This window comes from Erpetoichthys calabaricus, chromosome 6 (assembly GCF_900747795.2).
Source record: "Erpetoichthys calabaricus chromosome 6, fErpCal1.3, whole genome shotgun sequence".
Lineage (NCBI taxonomy): Eukaryota > Metazoa > Chordata > Cladistia > Polypteriformes > Polypteridae > Erpetoichthys > Erpetoichthys calabaricus.
Window position 1 is genome coordinate 176,872,248 of NC_041399.2, and position 26,601 is coordinate 176,898,848.

At 35.3% G+C, this 26,601-nt stretch overlaps 1 protein-coding gene across 1 annotated transcript in view; it reads left to right on the forward strand.

The window, feature by feature from the left end:
• Window positions 1-26,125, forward strand: part of vipr2 (vasoactive intestinal peptide receptor 2) — a 192,215-nt gene extending 166,090 nt beyond the window's left edge. Inside the window, exons 7-13 of the mRNA XM_028804135.2 lie at window positions 647-797; window positions 6,097-6,157; window positions 8,626-8,695; window positions 9,989-10,080; window positions 22,209-22,332; window positions 24,343-24,384; window positions 25,492-26,125. Of these exons, the coding sequence (XP_028659968.1) occupies window positions 647-797; window positions 6,097-6,157; window positions 8,626-8,695; window positions 9,989-10,080; window positions 22,209-22,332; window positions 24,343-24,384; window positions 25,492-25,665 (714 nt within the window). The 3' untranslated portion in view covers window positions 25,666-26,125. The remainder of the gene's footprint in view (window positions 1-646; window positions 798-6,096; window positions 6,158-8,625; window positions 8,696-9,988; window positions 10,081-22,208; window positions 22,333-24,342; window positions 24,385-25,491) is intronic.
• The last annotated feature ends 476 nt before the right edge of the window (window positions 26,126-26,601 follow it).

Genomic DNA, 26,601 nt, shown 5'->3' on the forward strand with positions numbered 1-26,601 from the left:
CAGCTTCTTCGTCCCCGCCATCGTAAAGTGAAATAATACTAATACAGTATTGTGAAAAAAAACTATTTTTATCCCCCATCTAAAAGAGGTTAATGTCAGAAAAACTTTTAGAATCACTGTACGTATTTTTGCTTTATTACAGGGACTTCATACTGAAAAAAAATACCATTTTGTATTCAAACGCTTAATAGAGATTTTACTGCCTGTTTATAAAGTATTAGTATTCGTTCTGTATTTTAAATGTTTCAGATTTGATCAGATACTGATCTTTAAACTGTAATGTGTTGGTGGCATACACTATTGTGTTTTGTTAAACATATAGTTTAATTATGTAAAATGCTTACATCCAAATTGATTTCCATGTTAAAATTAAATGTGCATATTTAGCATAAATTATTATATTATTGTATATTATTTTAGTCTGTGTGCAGTGTTCTGGGCCTGAAAACAGAAGTGTTCTATATATAGGAATTTGCCAAATTGAACTAGATTAAATAATTAATTGTATTAAAGTGATTGTCAGAATTTTATTTTATTGAAGTATAGTTTGCATGACGAGGTTAGCTGAATGACATTAAATTAAAGTGTCTGCTTATTAAATTAAAAAGCCCTTTTCTTTTTCTGACAATTCTTTCTATAATTTCAGCTTGGCTGCAAGGCAGTTATGGTCATTTTTCAGTACTGCGTTATGGCAAACTTTTTCTGGCTCTTAGTTGAAGGCCTGTACCTTCACACTCTCCTGGTCATTATATTTTCTGAAAACCGGCACTTCATTGTGTATCTCCTCATTGGTTGGGGTAAGAAATCTTTTGTATTATTCTGTATGATTATAGAATAGATGTGTTCCTAAAGTGTCATTTGCTATTTTTATTGAAAGTTATGTAGAGGACGAAAGTTAATTTCTTTACTTTTCAAATTTATGAAATTTTAAAATTGCAAATCCCCACATTACACTTGTGTAGTGTTTTTTAACATGCCCACTAGTATTTTTTTGTTGAATGTGTGGAGAAGAGTACAAATGCTAATTTTACTGCCAGAATTGTTTTGTAGGTGATAGTTTGTATGATTTTTCATTACTGTTTGGTAATTAATTAATATGTCTGCTTCACGCAAACACAGAATAACAGGAAGTCAGTCAGTCATTTATTTTCCAACCCGCTATATCCTAACATAGGGTGATGGGGGGGGGCTGCTGGAGCCAATCCCAGCCAGCACAGGGCGCAATGCAGGAACAAATCCCTGGGCAGGGCACCAGCCCACCGCAGGACACACACACCCACACACCAAGCACACACTAGGGACAATTTCGGATCGCCAATGCACCTAACCTGCATGTCTCTGGACTGTGGGAGGAAACCCACACCGACACGGGGAGAACATGCAAACTCCACACAGGGAGAACCGGGAAGCGAACCCGGGTCTCCTTACTGTGAGGCAGCAGTGCTACCACTGCGCCACCGTGCCGCCCCAACAGGAAGTCACTTGCTAGTAAACAAAATCTACAGCTATCTGTCTTATCTCCACTTTGGGTCAGTCCATTTAAGTATGTAGCCATCTGTTAAATTTTATATTATACAGTTTGTTTCATACTGAGCTTGATCATAACTTTTATTATAAAAAGTTTGTATTTAATTTGGATGAAGAGCCAATTAGTCATAATTACATGAGTTACACAATGTCATTTTTAAAGTTTGCCCATTTTCTAATCAAAGCCTATCCTGGCAGCATAGGATGCAAGGTATCAATCAAAAAGGAAAGGGGTGATATGACAATTATTTGTTTTAAAATGAATAACACATTCAAATAGCTGGAGCATACTACAGTATTCAGAAGAGAGATCTATCATCAAAATAATCTGGATCAGTTACAGGCCACAATTTTGATATCTTGTTAAGGCCAAACACAAGGTACGACTCTCCCCTTCATGGTCAAGAGTCCTGTCTTCAAAAGCAAAACCCCATGTGAAGGGGCTTCCCATTTGTGGACTATTTCATTTATTTATAATGTTTTAGCACAAAATACATGTGTTTTGTACATTGTGAGCACACAACTGGAGGACATGACATATGGATTATGCAACACAAGTAACGTAAGATTTTTTTCTTGGGACATTTTTGATATTGTTGACTGTTTAAGTGTGTTGGTTATCATTGGATCAGAAACTTTGTTGCATCCTCTCTGCATGAAGACTTGAGATTAATATTTTTTTCAAAATTTGAATGTTAAAACATTTATAAATAATGAAAAAAGCTATGCAACAATATATTTGAGGGAAACAATTTCAACACAGATTTCTAATACTTTTAGAATAATCTAATAAAGCACTGAAACTATAAAATAAAGTATCGCTCTTTAGTTGATCGTGAAAGCGCTTTTCTGTCCTTGGACATTTTTTACAGTTCGACAAATAGTTCAGTTATTGTGAACAACAGGACATGCTTTGCAATTCTGTAACAATTCTTGTGTTTTGGTTGCTAACATGGTGTGTCATCTGTGGTGACTGTCCCTCCTGGCAATGTTAATGTAATATGAAAAGCACAAAAAGCTTTTGTGTACATTTGATCTTTACAAAGCCATAAGAGTACCTTTGTCTGATTATGCTGTATGGTAGTTTCTTAAAACACACAGTGCTAAAACAAACATCAGGGGGGTATTTTTCGTACGTGGATTACTCATTTAGCCGGATCTAATTGTTGACGATTTGGCCTGATCCTGGATCTGTCAGTTTTTCGAAACTCTTGCTGGATGTGTTGTCATAGCAACACATCCAAATCCTCAAACCTGCTCGGAGCAGGTTTGTTCGATGTAAACAAGGATTAGCACACACACTTAATCAGTGTCCGTGCATGGAATTCATTAAGACATGGCTTCACCGTTCATGAATGAGCAACCAATTGATATCGGTGCGCAAATTATAAGAAGAGAATTTCATATAGAGAGGGTTTTGCGCGATTGGCAAGATCCTTTATTGCTCCCGGACGAAATTCTTTTTGAAAGATACCGCTTTAGCCGAGGGGGAATACTGTACCTCAAAGATTTATTAGCACCTTATATTCAAAGTCAAACTCTGCGAAGTCGGGCTCTCACAACCACACAGACAGTATGCATTGCTTTGAGGTTTTTTGCAAGCGGCACTTTTTTTATATACTGTAGGCAATGCGGTAAATCAAACTAAAAGTGCAATTTGCCAGGCAATTCGTAAAGTCTGTTTGGCTCTGAAATATTTCCTTCGGGTTTTCATAGTGTTTCCTGGACACCTGCATGTACAGACAAAAGAGGCGTTTCATGCCATTGCAGGTAGGTAATACACAGGCAAAAACACCCACAGTTCCATGAAGAATCTCAATCAGCCTAACATTCTCATTACCCAGGATTTCCAAATGTGATTGGGGCACTGGATTGTACGCAGATCCAAATAATCAGACACAGTGTCTTCATCAAATATTTGACCTTCGTCAATATCTCGTTGGTCAGACACAGGTTCTAGGGATATGCAACTAACCCAATAAAAGAGAGGGTATATGGAACATACCTATGGCACACATCGATGATAAATATATGCAATGACCATCCTTTATCTGAAATGAAGTGACCACTGCATCCGGCCACTGGTTCTGAGGAGGAGCTTCCCCCTGGAATGCCCTCAGAAACAGGGCGATGGGCATTTTGCTGGAGAGCCAACTCTTCTGCAGGGGTTAGGTCTGCACCGCGTGGACCTCCACCTGTTTTTTGCTTGTCTGCCTTCTTATTAGCTTTAGACTTAATGTTTTTTATATTATATATGATTCTTTATGTCAACAATTCTTTAAATAGTTATATACCAATAGTTTACCAGTTTGAAGTATATTCTTGTACTTCACTTTAACCTGTTCCCATGTTCTACTTGTGCTCATGTTTGACCTGGAATTATGACATATTAAATATGAATTTACATGCATATTTAATATATTAAATGTGAATTTCCCCTTGGGATTAATAAAGTATCTATCTATCTATCTATCTATCTATCAATTTAATCTGACACATAGGAAATGAAACGCTGCATTCAGTAAGTACAATGCACACTACTTAGCATTTAATTTGTCAGCCACTTTTTGCCAGCCGTCTTTTCTGGTTTGGGCTGCTTTTGCAGTGTTACCCCTTGTGCATATTAAATCTTGAAATTCTTCATGTCCTTCAAATAAAAGGTCTTGCTCTGCTTGTGTGAAAAAAAAAATGCGCCCCTTCTTTCATCATTTTGTTGCAGCCTATCAAAGACTTGCTGATCATGTTTTCTAGACTCAATATATATGGGCTTTTCAATCAGCGTAGGCGCGTGCATTTATCTCTGATGATTAGATCCAGCTAGACTAATCTACTACACGGCTGCGTTTGAAAAAACGACTTATCCCGGATGAGTTTCACTGGCATTAACTCATCCAAGATGAGGCATCTGATCTCGGATGATTTAAGCGACGTACGGAAAATACCCCCCAGGTTTGCTTGATTTGTCAAGGCATTGACCTTGACCTTCCTTTTCCTCCAAACAAGGCAACCTTCATTTGTTTTAAACATTTCATTCTATTGTGTCCTCCCCAGCCTTGACTCCATCTCGAGCAGAGTCTTTCATTCGGGCCCATAGGATGCTCACAGCTACACAAACACAGCAGCTTGCTGGGGGATTGCTTAATAGAATACTCTGCTTGCATTGGTAATTGCAAAAATACCATGACATAAATTGAAATAAAATATATCCAGAGCACATTGTTACTCTTTTTCACGGAAGTTGCAGCTTTATTAAAATGGCATAAAGAACAGGGAATATTTTAATGAACCTAAAGTGATCATATGCCAAAATGTTGTCAAAAAAAGCATACACCCAGAAAACAATTCATTATCAAGGTTCATTGTTTACCACATACATGCATGCGCATAACACATTTGTGCTGTATGAATTAAAAAAATAAATCTGAAGTAACCTCACTCTACTGATTAGAAAGACCTGAATCATCAACATAAAAAACAACATTTAATGATGTTGTCTGCCTTTGTTAGCCTTTGTAAACTGTCTCTAATACTTCTGATTTATTTTTGGTGTTACTGTGTAACAGATCCTAATTTGACCCATAGGGTATACAGTAACAAAATTCATGTTTTGATCCTGAATATTCAGTTTACTGAGATTTTCCTGAGATCATTGACACAAAGTAGGAACTAAACCCTCATCAGGTGGCAAATCTAGTGCATACTGCACCAATATGCTACCCATGCACATACAAAAAAACACATATACAAAATGTAAAGGACATAAACTATGACCTGCATTTCAGCAATAGCACAACATCAGGAGGCATTTCCATCATTGTAAGTGAGGTCTTTTTATTTGTTTTTACATCACATGACAGCATGCAGAATCCCCTCTCAAGGCTTTGACCAGGGTCAACTATACATTGATACTGCAGCAAAGGTTGTTGTTATAGAATTAGTTCAGAAATGGATGAATTCCTCACACTTTCAGAAAGTAATTCACTCTTCTCACTTGTAGTTTCAAAAATCTGTCTGTCATCAATTGGAAATCAAGTAAAATGTATTTCTGAGTTGGGCCATTGATCATATTCAACAGAATCCTTACACGTGTTTTTAGACTGATCACTGTCACTGAATTTCTCTAAGTCTAGTTTCTACCTCACACCAACTGCTGCCAGGATAGATTCACCCCAAGCTCCCGCCATCCCCACTCCCGCAACCCTCAAATGGATTAAGTGGCTCAAGAATGGACTGATTTGCTTGTTTTTAACTTGTGTTCAGTTCTTGTCTTGTAGCTCTGCCCACACAGACCTTAATAGGGGTTAAAATTAAAAATATATTGAAATTGGATTAATGACCGAATTTTTCTTGACATATATTTCTTCAGTTTGTTTAGAGATTAGACAGATGATTTTATGTGGCATTTCAAGGCATTGCTTTTTAATAATAATAAAAATACATTTATTGACATGACACATTTCTTCTATTGAAAGTCACTCAAATTACTTTACTAAAAATACAATGGAGATCATTTTAAGAAAAACACAGAAGTATAATAACTTTTATTCATTAATGCTTTCTTTTATCTAGGAATTCCATTAATATTTGTTACTGCTTGGGCATTGACTAAGTTATATTTGGAAGACACTGGGTGAGTGCAATTAACCTTTAGAAATGTAAATAGTTTCATTTTTTAAAGCAGAATTATTTAGAGAGTGCAAAAAATTGACCTCATGAAAAATGCTTGAACTGTTTGATTTCACTTAATTAGTACTGTAGTTTATAATAACAATTTGATTGACTGAATAAATGTAAGTAAGCACAAAAACAATGAATGCAAATCTGTATAGACAGATAGATTCTGTATTTATTTAAGTCATCTGAGTAATTATAGTCATATCACTGTAAAAAAAATAATGTTAAATTTTACGGTAAAGCACTGGCATCTGTGGTTGCCAGAATTTTACTGTAAAAAAAAGATGACAATATTTTTAGGTCTACAGTGTAACTTTGTACTAAATAACTGTTTTTACTTTACAACACATTCCAACAGAAGTGAACGTTTAACCATAACCTGATATCCATGCATTATAATAAATATGCCAATCAATAAACCATTAGAAAATACTGTCAGAATCAAACGCCAGCACACAGTTTGCATCAGTAAACTAACAACAACCAATAGCAAACATGTATCATTTAATTATATACATTGAAAAGAATTCAATGTTTAAGAAAGTTATGGCACATTTGTCTGGTGGAGAAGTAAAGTTTGTTTTTGAGATGTATGGTGCCCAACCGGTGTGCCAGCTTATCGAATACAACTCACCATAAATCAGCTTCCATAACCTCAAAAAACCTTCAGCATGCAAGTTTTTTCCCCTACTGTTCAAAGGTATACGGTTCACCAGGAACACTACGATAAAAGGGGGCGTGTCCTTATGCAAATATCAGAACTTTGGTGTTACATGAAACAGAGCCTTACCATTTTACAGTTGTTTGCCTTCACTATTTAAAAGTTTTACACTATAAAATTAATGATTTTTTCAGTGTAACTGTAGTGTATCAGTAAACAGTGTGTAGCATATTTTGAAGATAGAAAAATATTGATTTTACAGAATTTGGCTGCAAAAAAAATAATGAAATGTATTGTTTAAGATATACAGGTATACAGGTCATTTTCAGTAGAACATATGGTAACTTTCCTTTTTTTCAGAAAAGGTATTTTACTTTCACCATTTACAGTAATTTTATCATTAAATTTACTGACATTTTTTAATGGTAGGTTCCCAAAACCTCTGTAGAGGTGATCATCATCACCCCAAGGAAAGGTAACATACTGACTTGGCAGGTGCTAATGATAATGAGCTACGTTTTGCAGAGATGTTTTTTTGAATTGAAGGAGTGTTCGAGAAGGTTAAGGAACTCATTCATCGACAGATTGAGTTGGAGGTAGTGTTCCTTCATCCAGACTGAGATCTCAGTGAAATTCAAGCCCAGACTGTATTCCCCTAAGGTGGGAACGACAGGTACAGCTGAATATCATTTGCATAGCAGTGATATGAGAAGCCGTGGGACTTGATAATTGGGCCTAGTCAGGAGGTATATGAGGAGAAGAGGAGAGTGCCTGGTACTGCTGCTTGGGACACAGTAAATAAATATAAGTGGTGGAAGGGAAAAAAAATTTAAAATGCTATAACACCTCATGTTCTAGTCAGTGCATTGTAAATTACATTGTACCATATTGCACCCAAGGGATTATTAGAAATTCAGTTCTAAAAAAACTATAGGACTTCTTTAGAAAAACAAATCCTGTTAACTGTTAAATAATATATATGATTGTATTTGAGCAGATAAAGCAACACCTTGAGTTAAAAAATGACACATTTCAGTTATAGATACAGTACATCTTTAAAAGGACAAGAGAGATTAAAATTCACAATGATAATCCAGTAAAATGTGAAGCTATTTATTTTTTGTTAAAAGGAAAAAAAAAACAACAGGTTAGTCCAAGATACCATTAATTCTATAATAACAACAGAAAATAAGAAAAACAAAAAAAAAAAATCACACTAAACACTCAATCCTTTTCTTACCCAATTTCTTGTTCTTGTTCTTAGACTGTACTTCATTATAATTTCTTCAATTAATTAAGGAGTCATTTTTTGATATTATGATTTTTGTATTAATAATTAAGATTTCATTGGCTTATGTGTATACATACATACATATATATATATATATATATATATATATATATATATATATATATATATATATATATATATATATATATATGTTGTGACAGATAGGGGCGCTCTCGCTCCCTTGAACCCTCGGACAATACATCAGACACCAGAAAAAAGTCCAAAATGTTATTTATTATAATAATAAATGTGCACAAAGCACCACCGCTATTTTGAGGAGTGCTGCTATTTAGATATGATCCTGCCTGAGATATTATTGAATCAGTTTGATCTGGCCTAGCCCAACTTGTATATTATTTAAATGGAATACAGTAACACATTTAAGACCAACAAAATTCTATTCTATTTCTTTCTTTTATCTGATAATCCAAAGCATAGCTCCACATGAAGTTTTTTCATGTTCTAATTAAAGGTGCTGGGACACAAAGGAAGGCAACATCCCCTGGTGGATTATCCGAGGACCAATAATAATTTCCATCATTGTAAGTGGGGTCTTTTTATTTGTTTGTACATCACATGACAGCATGCAGAATCCCCTCTCAAGGCTTTGACCAGGGTCAATTATACATTGATGCTGCAGCAAAGGTTGTTGTTATAGAACTAGTTCAGAAATGGACAAATTCCTCACACTTTCAGAAAGTAATTCACTCTTCTCACTAGTTTCAAAAATCTGTCTGTCATCAATTAATGACCTGAGTGTCAAGTAAAATGTATTGCTGAGTTGGGCCATTGATCAAATTCAACAGAAATATCTTTATTTATTTAATTATTTATTTAAAACATCTTGTGGACATCTTGTTTTTTTCAATTAGCTTTAGTGTAATACTGGATTCATGTAACATAAGTGTAACAGAGTTTAAATGAAAATTCTAGAAACAGAATGATTCACAGACATGGCACAAGCCATAGAAAATCTTACATTAGTGTCAACACCTAGCTTTGTCAAATCAGCAGTGTCACTGGCTGCTGGCAAAGTTCACCAAAGGAGACTGTAATTTGGTTCAAATAAAGTGAGCTTACTGACATTTATGCCGAAGGAGGTGTCCTTGTGCTCAGCTTCTAATGAGAACTTTTTGTTCACTGTATAAAGGACCAGACTTTGTCTTCCAGAGACAGAATGACTTCTAGTATTCACCATACACTCCTAAATAAAATAAAAAATTCTCTGACAATATTACTGGAGCCAGCCACCTAATTCTTTGTGTTGTGTTCAGTAATAACCTGTCATTAAAATACCCCAGCATCAAGCATTCATTAGTATATTCTGTTTTTAAAAATCCACTCATTCTAAATGAGAGTCACTAGAGGGCTAAAACCTAACTCGACAATACTGGGCTCAAATCAGAAGCTAACTGACTGAAAAGATAATAAAACCCTAAGGATTCTTTTCTTCCTCCATGATAACCATTCAAAATGACACCATAATGCCTATCCATCTATTTTCTGATCCATTTAATCCACTTCAGGGTCACAGTGGGAACATAACAGCTTTTACTTGATATTATATGAGTCTCTTGTGGGTTTAAATTACTTTTTTGTAATATACTGACTAATTTAAATGCAATTTTGTATTTGTGTTGGACATATTGTATGGAGGGAATATTTTACAAAAGTTGACAGAAAAACTTTAAATTTCCTCCCTTGAATTTTACTTGTATAATAGCTACCTTTATAATGTTAGGCCGTTTATAATGATTAAGGGAATCTTTCTGTGTTTTGTCATGGAATAGAAGAAAATAAATACATTTTTGGTATATAAACTCTTATTTTTTCAGGTAAATTTTATTGTTTTTGTCAGCATCATAAGAATTCTAATGCAGAAGTTAAGCTCACCAGATGTAGGGGGCAATGATCAATCACAGTACAAGTAAGTAAACTTTATATAGCTGTACTTTAATCTACAACTGCTTGACAATGTTTTTTTTTCAAGAGACAAATTCCTGAGAAATTCTAGCTTTGAACTGGTGTGAATGTCATTTGTTGCACAACAGTCTGAAAAATGAGATTTAAAAGCACTCACAAATTAATGAGTGAATGAACTGTTTCCATTTAAAAACACATTTACTGAGAGGCATTAATTTCTGTCAGTGTCAGTTACATCAACACAGATTTGTTTACCTTGCCAAATACACCTGGTGGTTGTAAAGACGGAATCTAAAGAATATTCAGCTTTCATTCACGTAGAAGGCAAGGCACACATTTTAGTAATAATCTTACTTTTACTGTACATGGAAGGAGACTGATCAAATAACCTATATGATATACTGTATGTAAAGTATCTGTGTGTATACACTATAATAAAGAAGCTCTATGCCATATATATATATATATATACATGCCGCGTCACAATAAAAGCCAAAGCCATGGCAGAGGACAACAGGAAGCAAGTGACCTAACCATTGGAAGGGACGTCTGATCGTTGTCTGAAATAATTCCAGATAGCAATATAAAGAAAAGTGCTGTCTGCTAAGTGACAGGCAGCAGGAGGCCTACCCTGGAGACCCAGCCATTTAAATTCAACATAAGGTTCATGGGTGACCCAGCCATTTAAATTCAACATAAGGTTCATGGGTGCAGAGACATCAGGTACCACTAGAAAGAGTTGTAGCCTGGTGTCCCTCAAGAAGATACAGGGCTGCCTAGAAGTGAACCCCATGTGAATGCTCTGCCTGGGTGTGCAAAAAAGCCAGGATTAGAGAGAAACAGACCAAAGATACTAAGATTGCAGGTAGGTTTTTTCTGTTTACTTTGGTACTTTCCATTTCTCACTTTGTTCATTCCTTCCTTGTATTTTTTGTAATAAACTGACCATTTTTATATCCTTTTGGAATCATTCTGGGTATTACTCATACTTGCATTACATATTATACTGCAATGAGAAGAGCCCATTCAGCCGCACAAGCTCGCCAGTCCTGTTCACCTACTGTAGGTACTCCAACATAACATCAAGTTGAGTTTTTTAAGGTCACTAAAGTCCTACTCTCTACCACACTACTTGGTAATTTATTCCATTGGCTGTGTTTTTTGCGTGAAGAAAAACATTCTAACATTTGTGCAAAATCTACCTTTAACAAATTTCCAACCATGTCCCTGTGTTCTTGTTTATTTTTAAGTAACTGGATCCATTACTAATTCCCTCCATAATTTTAGACTCTTCAGTCATGTAGCCTCTTAATCTTTGCTTAAACTGAGAAGTTTTTGGTTCCTCATGGCTCTCAGTCCCGGAATCTGCTTAGTCGTTCTTCTCTTGACTTTTTCTGTGTCTTATAAATAAAAAAGCCTGTATGCATGTCTGATGTTGTGATAACTTGAAAATCAATTTGATTGTTTGCTACTGTATTCCTATTCCTCAAAGACTTTGGTCAACAACAAAAGATTCAAGATTCTAGAAGATCCAAGAATAGCAATTCAAACATTGCTGAAGATGTAGCATTGGAGATAATGTCTTACTGTATATTGTTCTTCGGTGGTGTTTTTTACGATGTGACAAGTTCAGATATTCATATCTAAAGATATACATCTGTATGTGTAACAGTAATATTGGGTTTTAAATGTATTGGGATAGAGCGTTAGAGTGGTTCTCCTGCATGCATTTTCTCCCACAGTCCAAGGGCATGCAAATTAGGGGAGTTAGTTTGTTAAACTGTCCCGTATCTGTGTGTTTTCATCCTTCGTTGCCCTGTTTGGAGATGGTTCCTGCCCTGTGCCCAATGCTTGCAAGACCCAGTCCTGGATAAGTGGGTCAAAAAATGGATGGACCTATCTGGGAAACAGTAGGTATTTCTATAATTAATAAACATAATAACCACTTGAAACCTTGTACTTTTGCTTTTCTTATTCGTCAAAGGATAAATCTCAATCTGGTATCAATCTGGCATCAATCATCTATATGTACATTTTTTTGAGATTTAAAATAATGCATTTCTTTTGTGACTTTGGAGGATGGCCAAGGGATAATTCCAGTGTAAATTTTTTGTTTTTGACAGTATCATAATAATTCTAATGCAGAAGTTAAGTTCACCAGATGTAGGGGCAATTGACAATTCAGTGTACCACAGAATTCTTTGACTCTTTGGAAGTTCAGAGTTCTGAAATGTATTTTTAATCTCCCATTACTATATAACACTATATGAATCATTATAAATCTTCATAAATTTGTAATATAACCAACTGTAATATATGGCAAAACCATTGCATATTTGAATTCCCCGACTGCCAGTCATTCTAACAGAATTTCCATTCTCTTCTGAATTAAATTCCGTTTTGCTGAGGCATGCTCAAAATTAAAGTACAGTGGGCATAGTCCTGAGGAATTATTTGTGAGCTGCTCCTGATGAGAAAAAAATATGTTAGTGAATAGAAACGTAGGCCTGTGCGTGGTAAGGTTTTAGCAGCCGCAACATGAGTCAAGTGAAGCTAGCTGGGTATCCCTGTGTATATTTTGTTTAGTTTTGTTAAACCATTATATTTAGTTTGTGGAACACTATTTTTGTACAGACTCTGTCAAGACAACAGCAGCAGCTCTCTGTTATCCAAGCCAGAAGCTTTTATGTATGTTTGGAGGGTTGTTTCTTGTTTTTTATTATATTTATTTATTTTTTGGAGTTTCTGTAATATTTTAATTTTCCCTTAGGGACAAATAAAGTATCATCTATCTATCTATCTATCTATCTATCTATCTATCTATCTATCTATCTATCTATCTGTGTGTGGGGTTCACAGAACAGTATCATGTTGCATGTGCCCCTGTGCAATGCGCAATTCAACAACTATTTGAAAAGTGGCACACTACTGGCTCTGTGAGCGATGCGTCACAATCAAGAAACCTTTCTAACCAAACCCCAAATAAGTAAAGTCCTCATGAGTCAACACAGCGATTACCACCACGGTGTGTCTTGGTGATGTCATTATGCGATCCCAGTATTTTATGTGTAGCTTATGAATCTGGTGCTTCATACTTTAATAAATAAATACTATATTTTGTTATTTAGAAAATTTGATGCATTTTTAAAAATGTTGATAATTCCTCATGAATAACACAGATATTAAATTGCCAATTGTTTCTGGGCAATGCTGCATATTTCTGCAAGTGTAGGAGACAAATGACTAGTACACAACAGCGGACAGCCCCAGCATGGACTGCACTTTGAAATGTAAGTGGTGGTAAATAAGAAAAATCAGAGAGTGGGATACCTCATTTATTTAAAACTTTTCTCAGAAGGAATCACCAAAGTGATTTTGGGAGTTTTGAAAGTCTTGGTTCTGAGATATACATACAAACACATACAGTATATTTGTATTGTTATGAGCATTACCAGAGTGGGGAAAAAAAACATCAAAACCTGGTCAGATTAAATTTCAATGTAAAAATTTTAAAAATTAAAAAACTCATAAATGTAAAAAAAAGAAGAAAATACGAAAGTTCTCATTTATAGAATGAAAAACTAAATAAAACAGCAAATTGCTTTTATCTTCAGTTTTCGATGTATTTTGTATAGCACTCTTCACTAAGCTATTCTAAATCCAGAAAGCAAAACACCAAAATTTACAGCCCAAAATTAAGACAAAAAAAGACTTCACAAAATAGTCAAAGGGGAGCAGAGATACACAACACAAGGTTTATGCCACTTTGACTGGACAATGGCAAAAAGCTCTCTGTATACTGTAGCAGCTGGAAAGCATTTTTCCAGCAAATTTTTGGAATTAAGTACAAAGAGACAAAATGTCATAAAAAAAATGGGCCAATAAAATCTTTACAAGAAAGTCAGTCAATCGAAATACCTAAACAGTAGGAATAAGAGTACAGCACAAGATCGGTAACCAGAAAACCAATCACTAAAGTACATATGAGAAAGTTTTGTTTATTTTCAGCTTTGGATAATTAACATGTGCACAATACTGATCTTCATACTGTCACAGTGGTGCCAGGCACTCCGGGTCATGCCCACAAGACAATGTGGTGGGTCACTGTAGTCAATCATGGTGCCCAAAAACAGACAAGAAGTTGTGACATGGCACAAAAATATTTTGACACCTCCAAAAAAGTAAAATAAAAGTAACTATCAGAATTGTGATATAAAAATCCATATAGAAAGTAAAACACAAGAAAAAGTGAAAAAAGACAAAAAAATTAAAGGAAAAATTCATTTTTTATGATAGCAGTTAAGCAAATCCATGGAATACAAGGACTGTGAGGATATACTTATGAGTGTATATATATATATATATATATATATATATATATATATATATATACAAAGGAGGGTAAAAGTTGAGATTTTTTCAAGAAAGTACTTTTTGCTATTAAAGTGAAAACACAACTCTTCCCCTTTAACTGCTACATTAATGTGATGTGAGAAGAATTTAATTCCTGAGAACATAAAGTTTTCATGAAATGAAAGAGTGCATATGCAACGAGTAGTCAATTAATGTTTATTTTAATTGATTGGGGACATCATATTGTATAAAAAACTCATATGACTACTTTTTACAGTTTCAGCCACTTATTTATATTAAGTAAGCCTTCATCAGTAGTTTAAGATTACAGGACATGCATTTCAAGGAGACAGCACTTCAGCTCTTCTCATGAGTTAGATAATCAGGGATGATGTTTTGCATTCAGGTTTATGGCTCAGGGTGACTTGACAAATGATTTCTTATGTCTTCATTTTCTTCAAGTATGTTAACTAATGGCTCTGTTCCATAGCAAAACTGTCAAAATAGCAAGACTTCTGTGATATACAATAATAATTTCCATGGATTATTATAGAATTACCTTGTTAAATTCACATGAAATACTTTAATGTATTGATCCCTTCATGACTGACCCAGCCTAATCCAGTTTGAGGCAGTTGGGCTAGAGCAGGGGTGGGCAGTGTGGGTCCTGGAGGGCCGCAGTGGCTGCAGGTTTTTGTTCCAACCCAGTTTCTTAATGAGAAGTCATTTTTTTTACTGATGAAGCACTTATTGCCCAGGTGACATTTTGATGCTTCATTTTAGTGGTCTCTCTTGCTAAGGTTCCCCACCCTTAATTGCTTATTTCATGTTTTAATGGCTCGTTATTAACAATAAGATGTAAATGACAAAGCAGCCAATAGTTCTCCATCTAACTTGTTTCCATTTATATCTGTGTGTGCTCATCATACACCGTTTGATTTAATAAAACACTTAATAGAAAATGTGACAGACTAACAATTATCCTTTTTAGGCTTCAAATCATTTGGATGATATCCTCGGTTATAAGACCTTACATTGCAGGGCAACAAGCCATAAACGTAAATAAGGGTCTGAGATTAACAAGGATTGGTTTCTAATTAAGCAATTGGGTTGGAGTGAAAACCTGCGGCCAGTGCGGCTCTTCAGGACCGACACTGCCCACCCCTGGATTAGAGTATCTGGCACAAGGAGGCAAACAGCTCTGAATGGGGCAGCAGTCCATTGCAGGCAATATTAATTTACAAAATAAAAACACTGACATGAGTGGTTGAACTAGCATTATTACAGCCCCTGCCTTTTATATAAGAATTTACTGTATTGCACAACTAGGTTTACTTTTATATAAGACTGTTATGGTACATTTTTTCATGTTTTTAATCAAAATCAAGTTGTTCACATTCTGCCAGTTACCATGGAACATTTACATAAGGTAATGGCAAAAATTCCCAAATATTTAATTCTAAAATGAACTTTTTGTTTGTTTGACTGGTTGAAATAAAAGAAATGGCAGCTCAAATTATCTGACCACTGGGCACATGTCCTGTAAGTAGCATGAGTCTGCTTGTGTTTCAAATGACACAAGAGGTAAACATTTGCACACTTATTATGCCATTTGTCTTTGATAACTCTGTTGAGCAGAACTGAGGCAGTCTTTTTAGAAAGCTTATTTAACTGAGGTAAACATTCATACGTCAAAAACATATGTTGTCTGAAACAACAAACTTTTTAAATGGCTTTAAAATTGGTGCTGTTACTTCTGCACACACGCAAACTTTAAACACTTTCTAAGGCGTTGATGCCCTCTGAAAAACACAGGAGCATTGTTAGAATTTAAATGAGCAGATTTTGTAATTAACAATGGTTATAAAAATATTTGTGGCAAATACCAAGTGTCTCATTTCTGAAATAATTTTTTTTTCTTTCTTTATCAGTTGACTCTCTGTATTTCTAGATAATCAAAGAAACCACTGCTCTACCTTTGGGACCTAAGATTTCTACATTTTTCTATAAACACCATAGACACCATGAGTCCCATGTTTCTCTCCTTCTATTTTTATTTTGGATTTTGTTTTCATTTAATTGGGTTTAATAGGACGCATCCTCCGTTCCTTTACAACAGGACTATCCAGTCCAAACAAGACATGAGTTATGGCTTTCATCCTGAACTTATCCGATTACAGCTGGACTCTCTAAATTCCCTTTCAAGACTTTTACACCATCTGCAAGTTTTCATTGCAGTCAGTCTTTTAAACAAAGAACATACGGTACTTAAAGAGCTCCCTATAAAATTAGAAATCTTTCCCATTTTGGACCTCATCCTGTTCTTTTTAAGCAACCCCACAGCATTTAAATTTTATAATTTAATGAAGGATGTTTTGATTATTGATTGATCCAGTGAATGTATATGCCAAATTCTAAATTGCTAAATGAAATCTATATATCTGACATGCCTACCATATGAAACAAAAACAAAAAAGAAAGAAAGGAACACAGTAGGCTGTAGCAGGTCAAACCTGCCTAAATGAATAAAATGCTTACAGAGATTTAGATTGGTCAATGGTTATACAAAGCAGTAGGTGAAAATGTTTATGTAGGGATATATTTTATTTATAAAAAAAAATCAGTTATTTCCTTCCCATTCTACTATAGGTAGTGGGTTAAAATGAGCAAAATGGGATGCTGAGTGAATAATGTAGTAACAGTTATCTCATTGGCGTGTTCATGTTGCTATGTTTGTCCCTTCATTACTACCCTAAAAGGGCTATTAAAAAATGATAATTTATAACACTCCCATCATTGTTCGATACATAGCTCAAAATTGTAATTCAGTAAAGTATGAAAGGAGAAATTTAAACATGGTTGATAGAGGCAGTTGATTGATGATGTCTCTCAATGATGGGAATGGATTCTGATTGAATTGTGACACAAACTGATTACTGTGTCCTTGTGTTTTCATGCACTATAACTGCCACGAGTACACCAAGTTGCATCCTTTTGTTCTTATTAATGGCCCATCAGATTGGCATTATGATGATGCATATGTACTTCCCTGCCTCCAAAAACCACAGCCTAATACACCTTCAGTAAATGGAAAAAGAAATAACTTGGTGGCACACAGCACATATTGTATGAATATAGTTGTACTTTAAATATTAGCATGTGTTTTAATCAAAAAAATAAAACTTCAGAGTTGTTTGTGCTGCTAGCAAGCAGAAAATTGCTTCAGTATTTATTAGGTGTTATTCGTGAAATGCAAAACAACACATTTCCATCATCTGTGCAAATAAATTAAGTAAAGACTTTTTTTTAGAAATAGTTATAAAACTTACAACCATACTCACATATTTCTGTAGATATGCAAACATTTGTAAACATAAAGCACTGTGTATGCTTACTACAAAACTGTGCCCATCAGCAATCAAGACAGATTCTTGGAATCTTTATTTTGATACTTTACATGGTTTTCTTTTGTTCTGTTTTGTTATTTCATGTGCAATAAAACACCTTCCCACCTGGCACTTGGCGTTCTACCAGAAATAAAAGAGGTGTAGTCACACAATTGGCTTTCCAAAAACTTTCTGCTCGGCATAAAACTACTTCTGTATCTAATCGTAAAAATCAAAAACTACATTTTTCAATCAGTTTGAACTTTAAAATAATAAATGAAGAAAAAAGTAATATTTTTCCATATAAACATTTTATTAAAATTACAGCCATATGTACATACAGTATTTCGTAGAATATAAATGTGAACAGCAGTAGGCATGTTGGGCTGATCATAAGACTGTCCACATCAGCAGTCTGCACTCATTTTTGTGCTCCATGTGTCGCTTCCGCAGAAAAACTGGCTGCACTTCATTCCATCTTACCTGGCACTGAGTCTGCAATTTATCGGTGTCTGTCTCCTTGTCTGTTTCTTGTGTTGCCATTCAGAGTGGGATGGCAGCTTTTTTTCTAATTTTGTTTACATTTCAATATAAAGTAGGCTTGTCATTTAGGCAAATAGCTTATTTGCCATGGAAAGAGATGTGGAAATATTTTCAGCAGTGGCTTTTCTCCCATTTTAAAATTCTTATTAGATTTCATCAACACAGTCACCAATTTCCCTGGTAATCAAGTGGGATATTTCTACAAATAGGTAATAGTGTTTTAAATACATCTGTTATTTAAATTAGCAGCGATCCAACACTTGAGTGGGTCTGCTTGACTTTCATTATGTGAAAGGCATTGACATTTCATCGGGAATAAACTGAACATCAATGGTTATGTTTTGCTCTTACTTATAATACATGATGGAGTTCTGCACAAAGTGTGCCAAGTGTCTGATATAGCAGCAAAGTGGTCAGTATATACTCAGCCAGCATCAAACTGACATAGGGAATAATACACAAGATGGCAAACTGCAGACAGAACAAGCTGTGAGTAAAGATCACAGTTCTAGAAGGCGGCTCTCTCACAATGTTTGCACAGACACAGCAAACCTGACAATGTATTGAAATTTAAGACTTGGATTTCCAAGCAGCACATACCTTTCTTTACAAATTTATGGTCAATACAAATAAACAGAAAATCATGAGATGAAAGCCACCTTTATTATGGCACATTCTGTAGCTTACAATCCAAAGTAAATACAGTAGTATATTTGTACTGCTCAAAAACAATGCTTTTTCTTTAACCCAGCTTTTGATGGTATAGCTTCTAAAGTTATATTTGATAGGAGAGTAACTGCTCTTACTGGATTTCAGAAGAGAGACAGTGTGGCCAATTTCCAGCATTCAGTCCTATTATGAACCTGAATAGGTCTCTAACCGTAGAACTGTCAGAACAATTGCACTTCATATTTATGTTTTCTAATCTATTAACACTAGAATTACCAGAGTCTACGAAAAAACTCGTAGATCTGGCCCACCTTAAATCGCTTCTTAAATCCGTTCACACCTCTCCGCCAGTGTCTTTTGTCCTCTAAATGTGCTGATAAAAGACAAGCTGCCAGCAGCCGGCTATTCCATCCCCCCTCCGACTTAGAACGTGAACGCACTTGTCCCAGCTCATTCCTTGATTGATTGTCTGGGAGTGAACTGGAGTTTTAGAGTTGAAATAATACGATCGTTATTTGGAACACACGCATTCCATGTGTGTACCGTTTCTACAGTAATCTGTGTAAACACATTGTTAAAACAGAAACTTTTTCATATTTTAGTAATAAATGTTACAAAATGTAGGCATAAACTATAGAATGTGTAAAGCCCGAGTTCCTAAGATCAAATAAACAATTCCACAAAAGCTTCACACACCATACAACAGCTTCCGTGGTGTAACGCGCTAAGCTTTGCCTCTCAGACCGAGTAGCTTTTCTCTGCCTCACAAACATAAGTTCAATTCCCCGCTGGGGATAAAGTGTTACTTCTTTTTTTTCTTTTTAACCTCAAACGGACATAAAATTTGTAAATTGGTATGCACTGTCAGTTAATGAAATCGTTATATTTTCATGTGGAATGCTCCTTTTAAAATATTTTTTTAACAATTGAGACTGCAATTAACATGAACAACTGTCCTTATAACTTTATTTTTTTCAAGATCCATAACACACAGACAGACAGAGCACTGCGTAATACAGAGACAGACAGGCAGAGATATACAAACAAACAGGGAAGGCACATGTACTGAAAGAAAAAAAAAATCAACGTGCGTTGTTCCTGCAGCACTGAATAAGCTCACCCACTCTAGCATCACCCCTCCCCCCGATCTGACTCTCTAAGTAACAGCACAAGTACAGACGCAAACCAAGCGTAATCAAGAATTCTGGTTCGATCCCCACTCACTCCTATATTTGCCGTTTTCAGTAGTAAGCTGCTCTTTTTGTTAATATTATACAGTACACACATGCACTTGATTTGTGTCTGTACTTGTGCTGTTACTTAGAGAGTCAGATCGGGAGAGGGGTGATGTTAGAGCGGGTGAGCTTATTCAGTGCTGCAGGAACAACGCACATGTTGATTTTTTTTTTCTTTCAGTACATGTGCCTTCCCTGTTTATTTGTATATCTCTGCCTGTCTGTCTCTGTATTACACAGTGCTCTGTCTGTCTGTGTGTTATGGATCTTGAAAAAAATAAGTTATAAGGACAGTTGTTCATGTTAATTGCAGTCTCAATTGTTAAAAAAATATTTTAAAAGGAACATCCCACATGAAAATATAATGATCTCATTAACTGACAGTGCATACCAATTTACAAATTTTATGTCCGTTTGAGGTTAAAAAGAAAAAAAAGAAGTAACACTTTATCCCCAGCGGGGAATTGAACTCATGTTTGTGAGGCAGAGAAAAGTTACTCACTCTGAGAGGCAAATCTTAGCGTGCTACGCCACAGAAGCTGTTGTATGGTGTGTGAAGCTTTTGTGGAAATGTTTATTTGATCTTAGGAACTCGGGCTTTACACATTCTATAGTTTATGCCTACATTTTGTAACATTTATTACTAAAATATGAAAAAGTTTCTGTTTTAACAATGTGTTTACACAGATTACTGTAGAAACGGTACACACATGGAATGCGTGTGTTCCAAATAACGATCGTATTATTTCAACTCTAAAACTCCAGTTCACTCCCAGACAATCAATCAAGGCATGAGCTGGGAAAAGTGCGTTCACGTTCTAAGTCGGAGGGGGGATGGAATAGCCGGCTGCTGGCAGCTTGTCTTTTATCAGCACATTTAGGGGACAAAAGACGCTGGCGGAGAGGTGTGAACGGATTTAAGAAGCGATTTAAGGTAGGCCGGATCTACGAGTTTTTTTGTAGACTCTGGTAATTCTAGTGTTAAACAATGGATGAAATGCTATCTAAATAAAAATATATAACTTAATTATGCCAATGGTGCCAAGTATAAAACCGTATTATTTCTAAGAAAGTAGAAAGAGGAACCAATAAACTAACTGTGACCTAAATAATCCCACTCAGCAGAATCAGCAGGAAAAATACAATACTATGGGTACCTAATGACTGGAACCAAACCACAAAGTAGCCAAATATATTAAAATAGAACAACAACCTTTTCACATTGATGTATTACCCACTGGTAAATAAATATACTGTAGCGTTATCATTTTCATCTTTACTTACCCATCAGAAAGTCAAAATATTGCTTTTAGAGGAGTGGGGGGTGGGGATTAAAACATGACTTTGGTGGGAAAAAATTGTGTCTTGAAATCCATTTTCCATTATGGGACTTGCTTTTTTAAGTAAAGCTGACGTCATTGCACATCTTCACCTTGAAATGGTCATCTCTCACAAGAGAAAAGTCAACCATTTTTTTTGTTTGTTTTTTAAAGAAAGATATTGCATTATATTATTAATTTTAATGAATACACCTGCCAGAAGTACAAACATAAAATACTGTATGCCCATTTCTGGAATAACAATTTTCTGTTTATTATTTATGACATATACTTTGCCTTACTGTAGAATGTTCTGATCATACCCATCTATCAGTCCAGTTTTTAAATTACGTTTGCACAAACAAAAAATCTCTGCATTGTGGGCATACAGCTGGGTTGAGTCTTCTGGTAAATTAGGTCCAGACTAACCTTAAAGATTCTGAGACTGTCTTTTGCTCTATTAACATTCTTTGGGATTAACTTTCTGAGGGTTATCACATAAAGTAAGTGATCCCATCTTGACATTTTGCAGGTTTCTTTTGTCCCGCATTAAATGCAGAATTCAAACCATTAATCTATGTCACTAAGTTGATTACATTATTCTCTCCTCTGTTCTTTTTTCCTCAGGAGGCTAACAAAATCCACTCTCCTTCTGATTCCTTTGTTTGGAGTTCACTATATTATTTTTATTTCACAACCTGATGACAGCATGCATCAGATCATTTTTGAACTGGCCATTGGTTCATTCCAGGTAGAGTGACTTTACTTTCCAAAACAACATTATTTTCTTTGGTGTATCTGTCCTGGGGTTTATTTTCTCTCAGCATAACTCTGCCTTCAATACAAAATTTCATTCTGAAATACAGTAATATAATTCCAAATAATACAGTGATTGACAGTCCAAGAAAAAACTTGTTCCTGCCTTGCATCATATGCTGATGAGACAGGCGTCAGTCCTTGGGACCCTAAACTGGTTTAAGTGGGTTTGATAGTGGATGGATGATATTAACAGATCAAAAAATAAATTACTAAATTAAATATCTAAAACTTGAACAACAGATATAGTGCTTTAGAGCAGCACTGACAAACATTAGAATGTTATAAATTGTACTGGACTGTATTTTACTACACAATATAAACATACTGTATATTTTCAGTTTCTGCCCACTTCCTCCTGACATACTGTATCTATAAGGGTTCCACAGAAGTAATAATCTAACAGAGCAATGCCAGGACCCAATAGTGCTTCAGAATTCCCGACAGCAATATGAAAACATGTGTTGGCCCGTAATAACTGCACTCTCAAAAGGACTCTCGCTGCATACAATAACACAGGCTAAGTTTGGGTTTTCTTGATCTGTTAATATACTGATAGGCAGCCTGCTTTACTTTAAAGATTTCTATTCTGCCAATATATTTGAAACCTTTTTCAAAGCCCAAACACCCAGTTACATATACAAAATACACAGTTCAGAATGAAATGGTTCTGTGTCAAGCATGGTTCTATGAGGAACTACATAACCCAGTAAAGTGCCATTAAAACCATTACTTTTAAATGTGTGAATGTCATTGTCATTTATAGTTATAATGAACATTATTTGTCATGGTATTGATTGTTTGGAACTCATTTGGGAATGATTTAAATTTATTATTATACGACCCACATTGCAGGTCACTCGACCACAACAGTCACGCTTGTGATATATTTATATTGTATGTTCTGGTCTAAATACAACTCTGACATGAGTCAAGATTATCCTTCAGATGGATAAAAAAAAAACAATTTTTAGTGCTGCTTAATTTGATTCTAAGTAGCCAAGTTAGGCTTGTTTTGGATTTGATCTATTCTCTGCTTTTGAATATGATTTTGGTTTGCCTCAGCTGCTTTGGTTGCTTGATATACTTTTTGACCTCCTGGTTTTGACCTCTCACCTGGTGCTGACTATGAACTGTGCTCCTTTCATCACTCACAATAAATCTAGAGACTCCACCTCATCACATCTCATGTCCTCATTATTAATTGCCAATGTACTCAATATACTCCTTTTCTTTCAAACATATGGTAGCCAGAATGGAATGTTAATCCCACTACACACAAAAAGCATTTGAACTAGCAAGACTAAATAGGCTCCTGCAATGTTTGAGTGGTTCCGTGATTAAATCTGCTCATCTATCCATTCATCCATTTTCTGAATCCTGTGTTTCCGGTACAGGATCAGAGTAACAGAAGCTTATCCATACTGCATTAGGCACAAGGTAAAAACTAAATGATGATAGGACAAAAGTCCATTGTTGAGCACTCTCACTCATGCCACTTAACGTAGAATTTCATAAATTAACCTAACATGCATGTGCTTGTGACAAAAGAGCAACCAAAGAACTCTCAGACACTTCATTCAAGACTGAGCCACTGTTTGTTCATCAAAGAAGAACGATAGGAACCATTTTCAGATATGAATTTTAATCAATACTGTAAAATAATCCTAACTAATAATAAAAACAAAACAAGGTATCCTTGATAAGTGCTGACAGATTTTAAGTGTTACTTTAATTTCAATTTCAATGATTTTTTCAATCTCTGGAACAGATTGTTACTGCTCTTCTGTATTGTGAAAGGTCTGACATACCTTTTAATTTACTTTTGTTTTCCTAATCATTAAAAAATAACTGCCTAGAATAAAAAATGTGTTATCTAAGTTCTTTGTTACTTGACCTTCAAGAAACGAAATTTAGAGGAGTCTTCTTTTTTCTATGTTTGTAGGGACTTGTGGTTGCTGTTCTGTATTGCTTTCTGAACAGTGAGGTGAGTTCCAAATTTTTGACTGTATTTAATTTACACTACCGGTCAAAAGTTTTAGAACACCCCAGTTTTTCTTCAAATTTAATCAGTTGAAATGCAATGAATGACCTAAAATGGTGAAAAGGTAAGAAGTAAACCGCCAGAGGTTTAAATTTAATGTTTAGATTAGCAAAAAATGAAAAAAGGAAACTTATGAATATTACAAATGGAGCTCCATCAGGGAACTTCTAATAGGTTGCAACCTCCAGATGGTCTGCAGCAATTAAAGTACATTAAGCCTTTCAAGATGAAGCAAACAATTTGTACAGGTGTCCCAACTTGTGCTGATTATTTAAAACCCCCTCTGTCTGTCTTAAAGCTGAGTTACAAATCCATTAAACACGATGTTGTATGAATGTTTGTCCGGGTCAACAAAATGTTTCATTATTCTGAAAATTGTGTTACTTCGGTATTTGCTATAATGGGATTTGACCTGTTTACTCTAATACAGTATTGCATTGTTAATCCAGCATACGCAGGTAACCATATACTGTAGAAAAGTCTACATGTTCTTATTTTTTAAGATTTTTTTTAAACTGTATTTAAATTAAAACAGTACAGCAGATGGTTTGAAAGAAAAACAATTAGAAATCATTACCCAAATGCATGAAAAAGACGTATCTCTTACAAGTTCTGTGCTCTGTGTAACTTCTTATAAAACAGAAGTTTCAATTAAATGTGAAAAAATGAAAGGGTGGAATGGTGGCCCAATGATTAGCACTGGTGCACCTCCAGAATTCTTGACATTTGATTTAGATGCCATCAGTGTCGAGTTAGCAGTCCCCCCTTTGTGAGTGGTGTTTCCTGACAAGTCTCAGACTTATTTGATTATTGTTGGCACCATGCAAATTTGTGTGTGTCATGTGCCTTATGATGGATTGGTATCATATGTAGCTTTGGTTTTTGCTAAAGCTCCAACCCACACAATCCTGAACTGGATTAAAATAAAGTGTAAGTGTATATGCCACCAGAAATGTTTTTGATCGGTAAGTCAGACAAACCTATTTGTCTACCAATGATAAAAGTGGAAATAATCGTCATGTCATGATATTCATTTTGACTCAATTCCAGGTGCAATGTGAACTCAAAAGAAAATGGAGGAGCATTTGTTTGAACCAGTATGTGGGCCGAGACTACCGACTACACAGTTCATCCATCTCCAGAAACGGTTCAGAGAGCAAGTCCCATTTCCACCGTAATTCAAGGGCTCAGTCATTCCTTCAAACAGAAACATCTGTTGTGTGAGTGAAGCTTTTGAGGAGAATGGAATAACCTGTACATAGTGTAATATGAATATTGTGCTAGAACTTTGCCGACTACATACTTTAAAGATTTTTCTTTGCACATACGTCATTGATCACGTAATTATCTATTGCGCATTTATATTTTATTCTAATGTTTTAACAGTAATGCTCATTTAAATATACTATATTATGAAAGCTTCACTTTTGTTTAGCTTTTCGAAAGAACTGTATGAGCAACACATTGATGGCAGTGACTACATCATCTTTACCAAATAAAACCTGAATGTCTCTGAACAAGACCAGCCTCATGGCACACCATGTACAGTACAGTAAATGTGATTTCCGGTTGTACAAAATTGTTATTCTTTTTTTCTTGTCCCTTTTTTACAATCATTGTTAACACTAAGTGCTGAACTTGGTGTAATAAAAGAGTAAAAAAATCAAATGTGTTTGTCCAACACTCAGTTGTTATTTTTGTGATGTTTTAACACCATGGATATTCCAGATTGAAGGATAACCAGCACTGCATTCAGATAACCAACATGAACTTGTGCCATAACATGGCTGACTTGTTATTATACATTATATCATTGGCCACATTTAAATTAAGAGTTAAATTAGAGTTTATAAAGGTAGTGAAACAATGTGAGAAAAAGCTGTCACACTCACTCTGTCAATCCCAAATACTCTGTCATGCCTGTTTTCTTATTTTTACTGGTTTAACAAGAATAGGCAGCATATTTCACCAGGACTGAATTCAGGAACCTTGTTCTACACCCACCTGGTAAAATATGAGCTTTATTAAACCCCCCTAAAAACCCTACTACTGAATTTGACTACGATGAGGTTGAGTACTAGAAGGTTCCCAGCAGCCTTGTTTGCAAGGCAGGAATCAGCCCTAGACAGGGCACCAGTCTACCACAGGGTTCATCACGCA